Source organism: Hipposideros armiger, unplaced genomic scaffold (genome assembly GCF_001890085.2).
Source record: "Hipposideros armiger isolate ML-2016 unplaced genomic scaffold, ASM189008v1 scaffold_304, whole genome shotgun sequence".
Classification (NCBI taxonomy): domain Eukaryota; kingdom Metazoa; phylum Chordata; class Mammalia; order Chiroptera; family Hipposideridae; genus Hipposideros; species Hipposideros armiger.
The window spans coordinates 1,073,773-1,090,308 of NW_017731654.1; the positions used below are offsets into that span (position 1 = coordinate 1,073,773).

The following is a 16,536-nucleotide window of genomic DNA, read 5'->3' on the forward strand; positions in this document are numbered from 1 at the left end:
GGAGAGGCAGTGGGTGTCAGTCATGGCATCCACAAGTGCCTCAGACCCCCCAGAGAGCTCCAGCCTCCCTGAGCTCTCCCGAATGAGAACTTCTCACTGCTCCAACCAGAGCTGCCATCTGCTTCAACTTCCGCTCGCAGCCAGGTCAGTGAACACTAGTTGGCTTGTCAGTCCACTCTCTACCCTGCTCAGTGCTTGGGCAATTTCTCAGCCCCTGCCTGCATTTCTCCAGACAGAGGAACGCTCGCCACTTTCCAAGATCTCCCATTTCCTTCTGTGTTGAAAAAGTCTACTTGACACTGAATCAAGCTGTTCTCCTGGCAGCCTCTCCACACATTGGGGTTCAAGCTCAAGTCTTCCCCTCCCAGCCAAGGATGCCCTGGCTCAGATGCATGGCCACCAAGGCCCTGACCCCCAAAGCCAGCCAGCCCTCCCTCCTCTGCGGTTGGCCCCTACCTGCCCCTGGTTGGTGTCCATTCTCCATGATGCACGAGTTTGAGGTCCTTCTCGTCTCTGACTCGCTGGCTTCATCATGATAATCCACACTCTACAGAGATACAAACAGCGTGGAGGCCCCGTGAGCCAGAGCTGGCTGCCTACCCCCAAAACCACTCCCCAGAGCCCCTCACGGTTCTAGCAGGGCAAACAACACCCACGTGGGAGAGAGACGGCCCCCAGGACATACTGTGATGGGCCACGGAGACACAGCAAGCCGGGGAGGACCCAGCCCCAGCTGCTGAGCCCCTGGGATCCTGTAGGCAAGTGCCTCTGCTGAACTCATCCAGAGCCAAAAATGCTAGGGTTCGAAAGGAGTGTTCAAGGTGGCCACACCCCTCCCCCAGGCTGGACCAGATGGCCGGGGTCTGGAGAGCCTGGCTCCGGCTCATTCCAGGTGGCAGACTGGTGTGGCTGCCTGTGTGGGAATAGCCGAAACCCAGAGACATACGTAAGGTTCTTCTGAGCCAACAATGGGCCCCGGAGCCCTCATGCCGCGGCCTCTTCATTGGATGCAGGGTCACAAGATTTGCCCAGATGTCCAAAGCACAGGATGTGGCCCCTCCATCCACTCTAGGATGCAGCCGTGGAGAAGGGGCGTAGAGAAAGAGCCAAGACCAAGAACCAATGGGGGAGCCTGGCATCCTGACTGTGCTGCCGGCCACAGTCAGGATGGGTCAGGCCATGCCCGCTCTGAGTTTCAGTTTTTTTGTTTTGGATATGGGAGCAGGCTACGCAAGTACCATTTGAGCATCAACCAAGTTTCAGGCCCTTTTTGGGGGCATGCCACTTATACCTACTTGCTTCTGTCCTCCCAGGGAGGTGCTATCAGCCCCATTTTACAGATGGGACTCAAGGGCTCAGAGAGGGGGTGTGCACAGTCCAAGCTTACACAGTGAGAAAAAGCCAAGACTTGTGGCCAGGAAAGACATTCTCCTAAACCATGGTCTTGCCCTTCACACAGTGAGAGAGGTGTGAAGGGCTCAGAGTATTTGTAAGGCTGCTGGGGTCTGTTAGCAAGAGGGGACTGAGGCAGAACCCTACCAGGGGTTCTACTAAGAACTCATAATGGATGGCTTGAGAGGTTGGCTACACCTCCCCCTAGATGCCTCCAGGCTGGCCCCCTTGTCTATAAGGTTCCCAGGTGACAAAAACCCATCCCTGGTCCCAGATGGCTCAGCTACTTCTGCAACCAGTGCAAGAGGTGGCCACCCTGCCATGGAGGAGTCAGGCTGGTGGGGGAACCAGAACCTCGAGCAGATGGCACCAAGGCAGCCTGAGGGTGTGCCTAAGACAGACTTCATCCAGCCCAGTGGGTCAGGAAGAGCTTCCCAGAGGCAGGAGTGCTTGAGCCAAATCTAGAGCCAGCCAGGTGGACAAGGAGAAGAGGCCATTCCCAGCAGAGTGACTAATGTCTGAAAAAGTTGACAGACATCAGGGCACAAAGCATACTGATCTGGTGGGTGCAGAAGCCCTGTGCAGCCCAAGGTGCCGCCCTGAGAACTTGGAGTTGGCTCTGTGGACCAAAAGGAGTTGAAGGTCATCAGCTCTGTGTTTTAGGAACACCCTTCAGAAGCCAGTGAGAGAGTGGCATGGACTGGGGAAACCAGATGGCCGGCCACCTCACTAGTCCCAGGTGGGGATGTGGGAAGGAAAGATGGATGGGGCAGAGAGAGGTTGAAGGGCGGCAAGACGGACTCAGAGCTTTGGGGAGAGTGAGTGGATGTGGAGCGAGAGGAGGACCCAGGCCTCTCCCAAGTCTGGGCTTCAGGCCTGAATGAAGTGGCTAGGAAGGGAGGGGGCATTGCTGGGGAAACAAGGACTTCAGTTTGGGACACGACTAGGGTAAGGTGCTCTGGGCCATCAGGGAGCTGAGGCCAGGAAGTAGCTGGATATTTGAGTGTGAAGTTTAGGAGGAAAGACAGACAAGCGACGGAGAAACAGGAGTCTTGTATCTGAAGCACAGAAGAGGAAGAGCTGGCTCCGGGGTGACAGGGCCGGGGATGAGGCACCACATTTGAGGGGAAGAGGGGGCATCTGCAGATGAGAAGAAGGAGCAGCCAGGCCGGTAGGAAGAAAACCAGAAGGTTGTTGAGAAAGGCAGGTGGAAGTGTATCCAGAAGCCAGGTGTGTCAGCAGCGTCCAAAGGTGGCCTCAGGTCAAGGAAAAGAAGGTCAAGATGAGATCTAAAATGCATCCGCTTGGGTTTAGCAAAAAAGAGGTCACTTGTGACGGTTTAGGAACTGAATCAGAGGCATAGGTACGGGACAGGAGATGGCCTGGGGGACAAGCCCGGGAGAAATGGAGACCACACAGTAACTTTAGCCATGAAGGGAGAGGGGAATAGGGGTTTGAGGGGTTCTTCCGGATGGAAGGGGTAGGACAACATTTATAGGCTGAGAGAAAGGCTCCAGCAAGGTGAGGGGACCCTCTGTGAGGCGGGGTCTCTGGGGAAGGACTCAGAGCCTGGCCTTGGACAGGAGGTGACCCCTCAACTTCAGATTCAGGAGCACAGAGGGGGAGGAGCCAGACCTACTCACAGGAACAATGGAGAAGGGTGGGGGGCATCTCCTGGCACCCCAGAGTGGGGAGGGCATTGCTTGCTTGAAGCCAACTCGGCAGGCGGTGGAGAAACAACCAGTCCATCCTGAACCCCAGCCCCCACCTATCACCAGGTTCCACCCAGCTCTGGGGTCTCCATGTCCCCCCCACCCACCCTGCTCTGGTCCAACAGGTTCCACAGGTCCAGGCAGGGGCCTGGAGGGACAGGCTGATGGCAAAACCATTTCCCCAGGAATGTAGGTTTCTGGGGGGGGGGCCCACAGACACGCTTGCCCCTGCACGTTGCAGGCCCACACCTCCCATAATGCCCCAGGGGACCAGACGCTACAACCAGACAAGGAGGTTCTGGACCAGGAAGATTCCTGCCAAGGGGTCTTGGCAGAGCAGAGGGGAAGGGGATAGGGGGGACTCATGCTGGGAGCCTGGACTGCAGCCGGGTGAGGGCTGAGCCCTAACTCCCAGGTTCCCCTGCTCTCACTCCTCCATCCCGAGACTGGAGCCACTCCTCACCCAGGGAAAGGGCTCTGTCCACATCTCAGGCCAAGGGGCTATTTGGAGGCCACCTTCCAACCCATCATCACACAAGCCCAGTGTGGAGGGTCACACCCCTAACCTTACACCTAGACTAAAGGCACTAGCAGAGTCTAGTTTTGGGACTCAAGCCTCCTACTCCAACCCAGGGCTCTGCCCACAAAGCGCTCTGGCCTTCCAGAGGGCAGAGGGGACAATTCAAGACAAACTTGTCTCTCAGGACCTGGGGCAGGGTAAGTCCTGGCACGCCCCTCGAGGGGGAAGAAGCCAGGTGTGAGTGGTTAGCCACCCTACTCGACCATGGTTTTCCTTTGGTGGAGGGCAGCCTGCCTCGGCCACAGGGAAGAGAAGCAGGGAGGGACCTCTGTGTGCTGGGCAGAAATCCCTGGAGAGCCCTGGGGACGGGAACTGGTCCTGTGGATCTGACTCTAGCACCTCCAAGATCCCTGTCTGGGCTTTGTTTTAAGAAGGGGAGGCTCCGATGAGGGAGCCCTGGCCTGGGAAATGTTAGGGGGAAAGGTAGGGGTAGCTATAAATCTGATTTCAGGGACCCTCTCACTGGGGATGTTTATAAATACTTTTGTGAGGGCAGGAATAATGACACTCTCAGTGCTACCTGATCCCATACGGGCTCGTGTGTGGACACGGGAGCCCATGCGTGTGCCCAGCACAGCCCACATGGCCAGAACCCCCATCCTAAGCCGGTTAACACAGGGATGCCCCGCCCTCCTCCTCACTCACACCACAGCTTTAAAGACTCAATTCAAACTTCTCCCTAAATCATTTAACTCCCTTATCACACAGTGTGTCTGGGAAAGGAAGGCAGATAAGGCGAGTCTGGTTTCTTTCATGGCCGGGCCTGACACCACGCTCCTGGCAATAGTTCCTGAGGGACTCCACTGCCTTGACCATGGAGACCCAGAGGCTCCAGCTCAGCCGAAGGCATTTTCAGGGAACAACTGTGACCCAGGCTCCAGGGCCTGGCCTGGCCTCAGGCTGCTGCCATCTACTGCAGGCCCCCGGCCGGCTCTTTCCGCCCGCCAGACCACAGTTGAGGCTCTGTGGACACTTTTATGAACAGATTGGGCTGATGTCACTGCTGTAACTACCCAGCCCGCTCAGTGCAAGAGGCCCAACTGGTCTGTGCCAATCCCCCTTGGTTTAGATACAAGGAAACGGAGGTCCAGCTGGGAAGAGATGCCCCCAAGGCCTCAAAGCAAAAGTGCCTAAACCAGCTGCTGTCTGCTCCACGGCCTCCTACAGGGAGTCCTCCCTGGTTACTCCCACTGCCCTGCCCTCCTGCCCTCTTCCTCCTCCTGGGGCCTCCCTGGCTACTCTGTTTCCTTACTACCTGGCTCTCCCATTGGACCTGTCTTAGCCAGATATGCAAGGTCCTTAGCAAGGTCAAGATTTGTGTACTCAGAGTGGATTACTTGATCAACCCTTTCTGCATTGAGTTCAGGGCACATTTATATGCTGAATAAGACCCCCCCTCGAATTCCTACAGTCCCCACTTTGAAACAGGATGCAAAAGTGTCTCCCAATCTCACTGCTTATTACAGGGGGGCGGTGTAACACCAGCCTCCACAATGCCTGACCACAGCCACCCCAGGCTAGCGTGTGCGATGAGACCCTCACACCCAGACCACTCCCCTCCCCCACAACATAGACGTGGGGGTTTGAGAGGCCAGGGAAGCAGCAGCCCCGGCCCTCTGCCGTGACCCTGTCCAGTCTTGCCCTGGAGCCCTGACTCCCTGTTCATGACCAAGCGCCCAATCACATGCTGCTGGTCATAGCACATAAGCAGGAACATGTGGATGGATGGCTCCACGCAGCCCCCCCTCACTGCCAGAAACCACTGGGCGCCTGTGTCAGCACTCCTGAGAGGTGGGCTACAAGAGAAATGGGGACCTGTGTGCTTCTAGTCAGGTGGGGGGAAGCTGCCTCAAGCCCAGGAAGCGAGCCTCTGACCCCACTGGAGCCCCTGACCATCCTGCACCCACAGTCCTCAGCTATGCCTGCCATGCCATCTCACCCGAGGCCCTTCTGAAGTCCACAACCTACTCCCCAACTGTGTCTCCATGCTCTTCCTCCAGCCACTACAGCATCCCTGCCGACCTCCAGCCTCTTCTTCCAGGAGGCTCTCCTCTCTCCATTTCTAAGAGTGGGCTCTCCAGGGCCTTCCAGCTCCCTGGCAGCAACTCTGCCTCTGCCCAGGACGTCTGCCCACCCTCTCCTTCTGCACAAATGCCCTGAAGACCTCGCCCACGCCAGGGCTTCAACTACCAGCTCTGCTCTGTTGTCTCCCTAAGCTGCGGCCTTAACCACTCTCGGTGCACCAGATCCGTGACTCCACCTGCTCTGGGACAGCTTCACCCTGGATGTCCCACAGCCCCTCACACTCAACCCGACCCAAACAAAACCCAGGATCTCCACCAGATGTGTGACCCAGTAGTTCCCCAGGCAGGGCTGCGCTCTCTGTCCCCCTGCTCACATCCAAAGACTATCTCATCCTGCTGATGCCCCCTCTGAGGCCCAGCTCCAAGGCAGCCCAGCCCTCCAGCCACCCACCACTGCCCCAGCTATGACCATCCTCTCTCCTTGAGCCATCACAGTTAAGTTAGCCTGTCTCCAGCCACCCTCCAACTCGCCCCATCCATCCTTGAGGGAGCTTGCTAGATACAAGGAGGACCCTGTCCCTCCCCTGTCCAGCGCCCCTCACCCACCACCCCCATAGGCAAGAGGACTAGCTCACCTCAGGTGATCATGGCCAACTCCCATGGAAAAAAATTAGATGGCTGGAGAGAATCCTTTCATATATGTACACGTATGCATGTACATGGATGTATTTATACGCATATGACTGGGAGTATTTTTGTTACGACTTGGGCAGCTGCTTCCATGAGCAGACAAGCAGCAAATAAACGCATGTTAAAATAAAACCTCAGAAACAGCCGATGACACAGTTTATTAGGCATGTGTGAGCCCACAGTGGTGACTTTATACCATGGACATGTAGTGTCCATGCTCATAGGGGAGAATTACATGCTACTTCACACGGAGCACTGGGTCAGCCGGGGGCTCTGCCACCAGCACATGTTTAAGTACCTTTCGTGTCCTGGGGCAAAGCCCAGCTCCCAAGCCCAGCATCCAAGGGGCCTTCACAACTTGCCCCTCCACTCTCATACCCACCCAGCTCCCCTATGGCCAGGGAGTCCTTTTACTCTTTCTGAGGCTGCATGCACAGCTCCCCACAGCACCCCTATCTACAGCAGCAGCAGCAGCAAGCCCTGAACCTTCAACACAAAGTCTTCCTGGGACACCCACTGGGAAGGGCTGATGGTGTTTGGAGCAGAACATCTGCTCTGGCTGCCTGCACTATTGATACTGCTCCATCTAGGGCCATCTCCCACCCAGACTAGGACCTCCAGGGGCAAGGGCTAATCTGATCCTCTTCCCCCTGGCTCCCTGAGGTGCACACAGGAGACCCGAGTGCCTGATGGATTGAACCAAGGAGGGGCAGCAGGTGCAGACTACTCAGACAAGACCTTGGAAACCCAACCCCAGAGCACATGCCTGAGCAGGGTGGAAAATCCCACCTAACGGCCACTGCACACACCATAAAAACATTCTAACTAGCCACTCCAAGAGGCCCCGTGCTCAGGGTAGTGACCTGTCCACACGGGCCTCCGCCCCTCCCCCACGCAATTTGGCTTCTAGCCAGCCACTGAGCCCAGGAATCTACAGACTGCTCAAGGCTGGTTTCCGTCTCTACCCTCACGGTAAGGGATTTACCCCCTGCAATGCGAGTTCGCAAAGGCTGCACCCGACCAGATGGCGTCCTCCTCCCCGCACACAGGGGCTTGAGCTCTCAATCTGGGTTAATTGATAACCAGAACCGTCAGGCCTCAGTGAAGCGGCAACGTGGGGGGAGAGGAGGGAAGCGAAGGCGCGTGAATGGAGGGGGGTGGGTAGCGGGTGCTGACCATTGCAACACCCCAGCGAGGCCCCGAGCGGTGTAGAACGGTCAGGGGCCAGACCTCCAGGTCCAAGCCCTTAGTGTCATGGGACAGCGGGGAGAGGGAGACATACATCGGAGCAAACAGGGCCAGGCTCCAAAGAAGGGAGGGGGCCCGAGACAGGTGCAGTGGGCCGGCTAAGACAGTGCTTCTCGGCCTTCTCCAACTCCAGAGTAGCGGCGGGACTCACACCACCGAATCTTAGTGGCGGGTGGAGACAGAGGTTCCCTCCATCCACCACCCACCCCCACCCAGCAGACTTATGCACTTGGGGTGGCAGGGCGGCACCTGCAGAGCCCCACTCCCCCAGCGCACGCGCACGCACACGCTCTCCCAGGGTTACCTGGCTGCGGCCGGACAGCGAGAAGGTGGCATGGCTGGCGAAGCGTGCGGTGCCCAGGCGGGGCGCACGGTCCGGAACACCGGGAGCAGGCGGAGGGCTGGGCGTGCCTGGTGTACCGGGCGCAGGAGACAGCCCTGTCGCCAAACCCAGCGCTTCCACCTGGCGCGTCAAACGCTCGAGCTGCGCCTGCAGCCTCTGGTTGTCGCGCTGCAGCTCGGCCACCGTGCGCGCCAGCGGGCCGGCCAGGCGCAGCGCCTCGGCCACGCGCCGCTCCACACCGCGCTGCAGCCCCTGCATGTCCTCGTGCAGTGCGCGCACCGCGCCCTCCAGCGCCGCTTCGTAGCGGCCCAGAGCCTCGCGCACCGTGCACGCCTCCGCGGCGTCGGGGGCCGGCTCCATGGCGGAGCGGGTTGCACTGGACTAAGAGCGGGCCTGGCAGCGACAGAAACCAAGCTCGGCAGCTCCGGGCCTCGACTGGCCTTCCCCAGCTGGGCTCGCCGGAGGGGCGGTGGGAGAGGCGGTGGGAGAGGCGGGCACAGGGCGGGGCGTACCCGCGAGTCCAGGGACTGGGCGCCACGCGGGGGCGGGGCCTCGGAGGCGGGGCCATCTTGGTGACACCCCGCCCCCCTGGAGACCCGCGGCAAGGTGCGGGGTGCGGGCCGTCCGAGGTGCCGAAGGAGAAGAGCTCACCCCGCCTCTCCGCCCCGGGTTCTGGGGTTGCTAGCCAACGGGGCAGTGCTGAGTCCCAGCCCCCTTGACCCACAAGAAGAGACGTGCGGCCTAGGGGAGGGGCTGCGGGCCCACCGGAAGAAAGCCTTGACCCCTAAGTGGATTTTACTTTGAGAACCACAGACGCGGGTTACGCATTCACTAGGCGCTCTCACCCGCAGGGCCGGTGTCCTCCTGGGGATGGGGACTTACCCACTACTCAGGGAGACCTGAGAATAGCAGCAGCAGTCCCCAGAACTGTCCCATGACCCTCACCCTGTGCCAGACACTGTCCTCCCACGAGCACCTGTCCCTCTCACCTGTGGGACCTTCACCTGGATTTTCTTGTACCTGTTATAAGACCTAAGCGAGAAGGAGACAGATGGTGAGGTTCCCTCCCTGCCTCTGCAGTTTTGCGCTTTTCCCCCCAGACCCATTCTGTGCAGCTCTATCTTCGTGCCCTCCAGCCAATTCAATAGATGCTTCAGGCTCATCAAGTGACTCCTGTTAGATGAAGAGAGGCTGAGGTCAGACAGAGAGGAAAGGGTGTGCTTAGGGCCTAATCTCCAAATCCTGGGATGGTGATTTTGGGACTAATCAGCCCCTCCCTCCATCAGAGTCTCCCTCACGAGCTTCTATCCACAGGCGAGGCTCTCACCTCTATTCCCTCTCAACGCTTTTTTTATTCCTGAGCCCAGATATTCCTCCTTTCTAACGCCCACCTCGAATCATCACAAGAACGGGAGGAGTGGAAACGGTTATTCCTTCAGGATGATAGGATGATGGGCAAAGATACTGTAAGTTTCCATGTATACCGTATTGTAAAACTGACTTAAAAATGGGTACATCCCATCCTTCTCTGTGCAAAAAAACCTTTCCTGATTAGCCTTTTCCTTCCCAGGCCTGGCCCACCTGAAGGAGGCCCTGTGGCTGGGAAGGCACAGCCAGATGACTGCAGGAATGAGAGATCTGAAAGGCTTGTTCCTGTCACCTTAGGCTTCCAACGATGTTTGGAGCCACAGACCTCCTGGGCTGGCCTGCACTGCCCCAAAGGAGCTGGATCAGTATAACAGATGCTGAGTGCTGACCCCCCTTCCCCCTCCACCATGGGGACAGGAAGGAATGCTGGGTTACCTAATCCAAACAGCCTTCCAGCAATTATTTCATGAGAAAGTCAAGTGCCAAAAGGCGTGCATGTTGCATGTGTGTGTGCGTGTGTGTGTTCCAAGTAGCTGTCTGGACAGGGTGAGCCAAACCGCTCCCTGCATTCTTTCTTTGGGTAAAATCTTTGATAGAGACCGTGAGAGACACTGCTGCTGCAGCTTCCACCCCAGATGGCACCTGTAGCCCCCTACAGGTCTGAGCATGGGAGCCTGGAGTTCAGAAGCCCTGATCACAGCCAGAAAAGCCCAGTCCCTTCCTTTGCAGGACCCAAGGAAGGACCATGGGGGAAAGTCTTAGAAGGAACTGGACAGCTTGACCCCTGGTCCTACAGCCAATGTGCACCTGGGCATGTGCCTGGACCAGCAGCATAGGTGGGGGGTGGCAGGGATTCAGCTTTGCCTCTCACCCAGAGGAAGGAAGGCTGGCCGGGTCTGGGGGTGGGAATCTTAATAGTGAGAAAGAAGTGAGAGACTGTAGAGACTGGCTGCCTGGGATCCATCCACATTCTCCTACCTCATGTAGGTTATCTGGACTGTTTTGCTCCATCATGAGAATACCTGGGAGGGGCTGCTTGGGGGCAGGACAGGGCAGGACAGGGCTCCATCTGCAGCTGAAGTAGGGACTCTGTCGAGGGCAGAGATGGGGTTCTCTGTGGGTCCTAGGAAGGCAGACGGTACAAGAATCAAACCACCCCCCTGGCTCCTCTCCCTCAGCAGTCAGACCACTGAGTCAGTAGCTGGAGATGAGCCTAGGAGGTAAGGAGACATGAACCAGGAGCGTGAGGAAGAGGAGCAGAGGGGCAGAGGGGCAGGCATGGAAGGCAGGAGGGGGATAGGAGGTGATTCTGGAGTGGGGTGGGTTTGAAGACCAGCGCCGCCCAAGAGCTGGCACCATGGCCAGGTGGAGGGAAGCTGCCTCAGCTCCAGGACCCTCCTCTCGCCCTCCTCCAGTTCAGCTCCTGCCCAGTACCAGGCTGTGAGGGAGGTAAGGGCTGATGAACCTGGCTGAGCTCCCTCCACATTCACCAGCTCTGATGTCAGTGCGCTGGTGAGGCTGACCTCCCACAGAGTCCTGGGGTCTCTGGCGCCTGCCCTCCCAGCCCCCCCTTCACCTGGCTCTGACCCCTCCGCAGCCTGCTGGTCCCTGATCTGCTCTGGTTCTAAGCTTGAAGCAGGATGTGGGACAAACCTTCCTGAGCCCCCCTGTCAGTCCCCTCATGAGATCAAATCTTTGCCAGACCAAAACCAGGAAATCATGGACCTGAGATGGGGAAATGGAGGCCCTGAGAGGGACAGGAACTGGCCCCAGGCTACATCGCAAGGCATACAAAGACAGGACTGGAACCCCAGGTCCCAGCCCCAGATTTGAGACACTCCTTGTGTGCTGGTCCCAGCGCACCTCCTGGGGCAACAGTCAAATTCAGTGGGCAGCTCCTCACTGCTCCCAGGTTAGTTGGAGGCTCCACGCCCCTAGAATTGCTCCTCATCTCTCTCCAGACTCCCTTCCCGCCTTCTTGCTTTTTTCTCCCTGGGGAACTTCCTGAGTGACTCTTTTTCACTCATCCCTGAACCACGGTACTTCCCAGGGTGCTAAGCTGGGCTTGTTCCCTTTCACCCACAGGCCCTCTCAGGGGGAGTGTCACCCACCCACATCCGTGCTGATGACTCCCACTTCTCCACCTCTAGCCCAGCCCGTCTCCCAAAACCCGCCCGCCTCCAGTCCTCTGTCCTGAAGGTCCCACCCTCTCCTCAGACACCTCAGGTCCTGAGAACACACATAGGGATTACAGGGTGAGGAAAGGTCATAAGAAGGGAGATGGTTCAGTCCTCTGCAGTCCTCTGCCCACCTGCCTGTTACCGCCCTCCGCCCGCGGCCCTCCACAATGGGTCCATATGCATGGGTGCAGTGCATACACACATCTGCATGCACATCGTCAGACCCCATCCTTGGAGATCAGGGGCTGTCTGTCTCAACTGTTCTTCTACCCCAATGCTAGCTTCAGAAAGTGCTCAATACATACTGGGTGATTGAATGCCTGGGGAAAGGGGACCATTGGAGAGCCAGTGGCACCAACAGGACTGCTGGATGGATGGACAATGGGAAGAGAGAGGAGAGACAGAGGGGAGATGCAAGGGTGTGTCCCAAATGCTGGCTTGGGTGTGTGGGGGCTATGGGGGTACCACTCACTAAGACAGGTCACAGAGAGGGTACATTAGATGGCATAGTGAGCCATGGGGGGCTCATAGATGCTACACAGAGCTTGTCTCCAAGGTCACATCAGCCTTTGTGCTAGGTCAAAGGCAGCTGCTTACCTTACTGGTCACCTCAGTCTTTCAAGCCGCTCTGCCGGGAAGGGCCCAGGTTGGAGTGTCATGGGCCAGACCAGAGCCATTATCGGTCAGGCCCTAATTGGGCGTGCCACACTGTCCGTGCAGCCCTCAGCTTGATGGGGCTACTAAGGGGCCTGGCAAGTCAGGCTTCATAACTGGAAAGGTGCATGAAAGCAGCCACACCCCACTTGTCATAGTCAGGCACCCAGAGGGAACAAACTAACAAGGACTCAACAGAGAAGTACACTCCAACACTAGACCCCCTGGCAAACATACCATCCCCCACTCCTCCTCCCAAATTCTGAAATCCAGCCCCTGCCCTAGAAACTGTTGCCTTGTTATGAGATCCATAGGGGTGGGGACACAGAGCTTGTGTTTATCTTTTCCTGCCAGGTTGCTGGGTTCGGGAGCCAAGAAGAGTGCTAAGCCGGGAGGCACGAGTGTGGTGCAGGCTGTGCAGCAGAAGCCCTGGGGTGAGCAAGTGCTGGAGTCCCCAGGCCTCATCTCCACCCCAGTGAGGGGCACCTGGGGCTCCGCCTCACAGCTCTGCCTGCCTCAAGTGGAGCCACTGAGGCCCATCCTGGGACCCCGAGGCCCCTGCAAGGTCGGGAAGAGACTCCTGCCCCTGGGTCACTCCCACTCCCCTCTACCAAGCCCTTCTTTAAACTCCATCCCTCCATCTCAGGGACACTGTGCCGGACACACATGTAAACTTGTAGTGTTCATCTTTTCCCCATGTATCTGAGGGCGTGTCTGTGCATGTATCATGCTTGCACATACATGTCTGGGTATGTCTGTGAAGAAGAAAGACATGGGAATCACAGTCTCTAAGACCTGCACACATATGTGGCATGTGGGGCGTGTGCACATTTGCAAGCACCCGTGTTTCTAGAATGGATTTTTATGCATTTGCTCGTAGATGGTGAATGTGTTTATGAACACTCATATGTACGCATGCCTGTAGTACACATGTCAACATAGACATCAGGATGTGTCCTATGCTGCTGATACCACACGCATGCCTGAACATGTGTGTCATGTGTCTGCACGTGCTTACATATGTCAGATGTCTGTGTGAGCGTGGTATCGTTGTGTGATCATGAGTATATGTGTGAGTATGACCATGCGTGTCACATGCCCCATTTCTTGCTGACTCTTTAACCAAACCTAGAAGTCTGTTTCTTGAAGGTGCTCTGCAGAGACTCTTGCATATACAATTCTAACGGTGGCCCTGATCTGAGGAGGTAGTAATAGAGAGCAGACTTTCCTCCCTCCTGGACCAACGTTGGGCCCCGTTAGGCCCAGTGAAGGAGCAATTTCCCACAGGCCTCTGCTGAGGCCCAGGCTACCCAGAGAGCAAACAGCACGCATCCCTGCATGGAGGAGCCTGTGGTCCTCCCCGCCGAGGTGGGGGCTACACAGGGTGTGGAGTGGAGACAGCTGCTTCCAGCCCAGATAAGGCTGTTGGGCTCATATTTTCCATTTCCAGGATCCTCCGCCTCAGGTCCCAGCCCCTAAGCCCTGGCCCTATGGCCTCCACTGACTCACCCCAACCCCCCACCCCCACCCTGGGATCTGCAGAGCCAAGTGGGGAGACTCAAGTCCGGGAAGAGCATGTACTCCGCCAAAGCCACTGGAGATTAGGGAAGTGGTCTCTGGGGTAGGACAGGCCCAGCCCGGGGCCCTTACAGCTAATATCCTGACCTTTGGGCCTCCGGAAACCCGCCCAGAGATGGAAGGAAGGAGGACAGGCCCCTCCTCTTATAACAACAGTCCCTGCATGGAGGCTGTCTCTGCCCTGCCCAGCCTGGCTGCCTCAGCACGGAGGACTCTGAGACCCAGAGGAGCAAGCAGTCATCTGGGGGCAGAACTGGGCTCGAACTCTGGGCTCCTTCTCCCTTTCCCCAGCTCCTCCACAGCTGCCCACCCAAAGGCCTGGCCCCTCCAGCCCTGCCTGGCCTACCTCCCCTCCCCGTTCCTGGGCTATTTATAGGGCCTGGCTCAGTGGCCTCCAGGACAAGAGGAGCCAGAGCTCCAGGGCTATGGCTCACCGGGCCTTCCCCAGGGGCCCCCACAGGCTGGGCAGTGTCTGCTTTCAGCCTAGCAAAAGGCCTGGTCACTCAGAGTGAGCAGTGGGGGCGGGGAGGCCAGGCTGAGGTGGGGGTTGAGCGGAGGCCTGGTCCAGGGGCCTGCTGGAGCCTTTTGCAGTCCAAAGACAAGCTGGGCTTCCTCAAAAGCACGGGGGCTGGAGGCTTGTACAGGAGGTCTCAGGGGGACCAGCCCTTCCTTGGGAAGGCTTGGGAAGGGCAGAGACCAGCATCTGGGCCCCCCAGGCTGCCACCTCCTCTGCCAGCACCCAGAGTCGCCTTTCTCTAACAAAATGGTCCCTCTGATCCACGGATCCCCTCCACCGACAGGGGGATGCCTGAGGGTGCACTCAAGGTCCTTCCAGCAAAATGCACAAAACTCACACTTCTGCAATTTTGCCTACCCTGGCACCACGGCCTGAAGCGTCCCTCGCACTAGCCATCCCATCTGTCAAGTTCCTGCTCATTCTTCATCTCTTCAGAGCCCAGTGTTAGTGCTGCCTCCTCTGCGAAGCCGTTCCTGATGAAGCTGTCACCACCCCTCGCCGCCACTCGCGGCCCCACCATGACCATTAGAATACGTATATTCCTCCTGCCCTTATCTTCCTCCTCCAATGTGGGGCTTGTGCCCTCTTGAGCAGAGATCTCTGTTTAGGGTGTCTGTGAAGTTTCCCATCACCCTCAGGCTAAGGGGTCAAGAAGGGGCAGGAGCCTATCTCACTCATCCCTCCGCCCCATCGCCCCGTCCCCAGCTTTATCAGCCGATGCTTATTGAATGAGTGAATGAAGGGGGAGAAGTGCTGAACGAATGAGTGCATGAACTAGTGATGGACTAGTGAACAGAGGTGGAGAGAACAAGCCAGGGAAGGAAAGTAGAAAAGACCTCTTCTGTGTCTCCTGAACCCCAGAGTTACTAACTACCTGGTGTCCCAGTGGGCGGGAAGGCAGCGGGGCAGCCCAGGCCAGGGCACGGTGACATGGCTTGGCCCTGGGAAGCGGCCAGATCGGTCACTCATTCTTTCCAGATCAAAGTTCCCCCAGGGAACAGCCTGGAACCTGAAACTGGTGGGGGAGGTGGGGGTGTTGGGCCAGTTGGCCCCGTTCAGGAGGAGGGCACACAGAGGCAAGGCACCTGTTCCCAGATCCAGGGACACCAGGCCAGCAGCCCAGGGATGAGACTGGACACACATACACACACTTACTCCAGCCTCAGACCCAGCCCTTCCCTCAGATAAAGGGCCACACAGGTAGGTAGGGAACCCCTGGCTCCAGGCCCTTCTGTTCCAGACTCCCCAAGGACTCCAAGCCCCCCAGGCCCCAGGGGCTCCGCTCCTTCCGCTTCACCCTCCATGTCAGTTTTGAATCACTCCCTGCCCCATCTCTCAGTGGCTTCCATCTCGGACACCCTCCGGATCCATCTTCCTCTGTCTCCCAGTCGTTGCGTCTGTTTTTCCGTCATTGCACCTTTCTGTCTCAGCTCTCCACATTTCTCTGCATTTTTTGATCCCCTTGATCCTTGTATCCCGGTCTCTTTCCATCTCTCTGTATCTCCTTAGATATGAAGAATAACGGAGTGGTGAGTCAGCCCTTTCTTCTCAGGAGGAGCTGTCTCACATGCTTCCCACTCTCCAGCCCCTGTTCCCTACAGTCTACAGTGAAAAGATGTTTCCCAGTGGTGGAACAGGAGTGGGAGAGAATGGGAGAGAACAGAACCCATGGCCCCTGTTGCAGCCAGGCCCCCTTGGTAGCCTCAGGCTGCTATGTCTGAGCCAGACCTAGGTCATGTGAGCAGGCAGGGAGGAAGTGGGCAGAGCTGGTCTGGGGCAGGAGGCCCATGTCAGTGGGCCAGGTCCCTGAGTCTGCCACTCCTGTCCTTCCTTATTCCACTGCAAGCTATGGAAAGTCATGCCACAGCCAGTGTTTGACTTCATGCCCCCATCCCCATGTACAAACTAGCGTGCAAGCGCACACACACACACACACACACACACACACACACACACACAGAGTATAGGGGCGTGACTAAGAGCACAGGACTCCAAATCTCAGTCATGGCTCACCACTCCTTGTACCTCAGTTGTCTTATCTGTAAAATGGGGAATATAATAATAGTATCTGTGTCCTAGGATTGTTTCAAATTAGTTCATGTTTGTAAGGCCCTTACAAAGGCCATTATATCTGGCAGATAGTGATGTGTGTGTGTGTGTATTTAATGAATATGCATACATGCTTCGAACTTGACTCTCACACACTGCGAGTTGTTCCACTTTTATCCTGTTGCCTGAAGCTGAGCCAGA

General features: G+C 57.4%; 1 protein-coding gene and 1 long non-coding RNA gene across 6 annotated transcripts in view; one reads left to right on the plus strand and one right to left on the minus strand.

Moving 5' to 3' along the window:
* The window catches only part of SMTNL2 (smoothelin like 2), a 20,533-nt gene extending 12,076 nt beyond the window's left edge, over positions 1–8,457 (minus strand). Inside the window, exons 1-2 of the mRNA XM_019659879.1 lie at positions 7,951–8,457; positions 457–547 (exon numbers count right to left, since the gene is read on the minus strand). Of these exons, the coding sequence (XP_019515424.1) occupies positions 457–547; positions 7,951–8,349 (490 nt within the window). The 5' untranslated portion in view covers positions 8,350–8,457. The remainder of the gene's footprint in view (positions 1–456; positions 548–7,950) is intronic.
* Positions 554–16,332, plus strand: LOC109391911 (uncharacterized). 5 transcript variants are annotated; one of them, XR_002125950.1, is made up of 5 exons: positions 554–7,370; positions 9,357–9,455; positions 9,560–11,269; positions 12,546–12,625; positions 14,570–16,332. It is a non-coding gene; the product is annotated as an uncharacterized LOC109391911 (long non-coding RNA). The 5 variants fall into 5 exon arrangements; XR_002125948.1 differs by lacking the exon at positions 14,570–16,332 and having other exon boundaries at positions 9,560–10,869; positions 11,060–11,269; positions 12,546–13,293; XR_002125951.1 differs by lacking the exon at positions 14,570–16,332 and having other exon boundaries at positions 9,560–10,193; positions 10,773–11,269; positions 12,546–13,293.
* Positions 16,333–16,536: the final 204 nt, after the last annotated feature.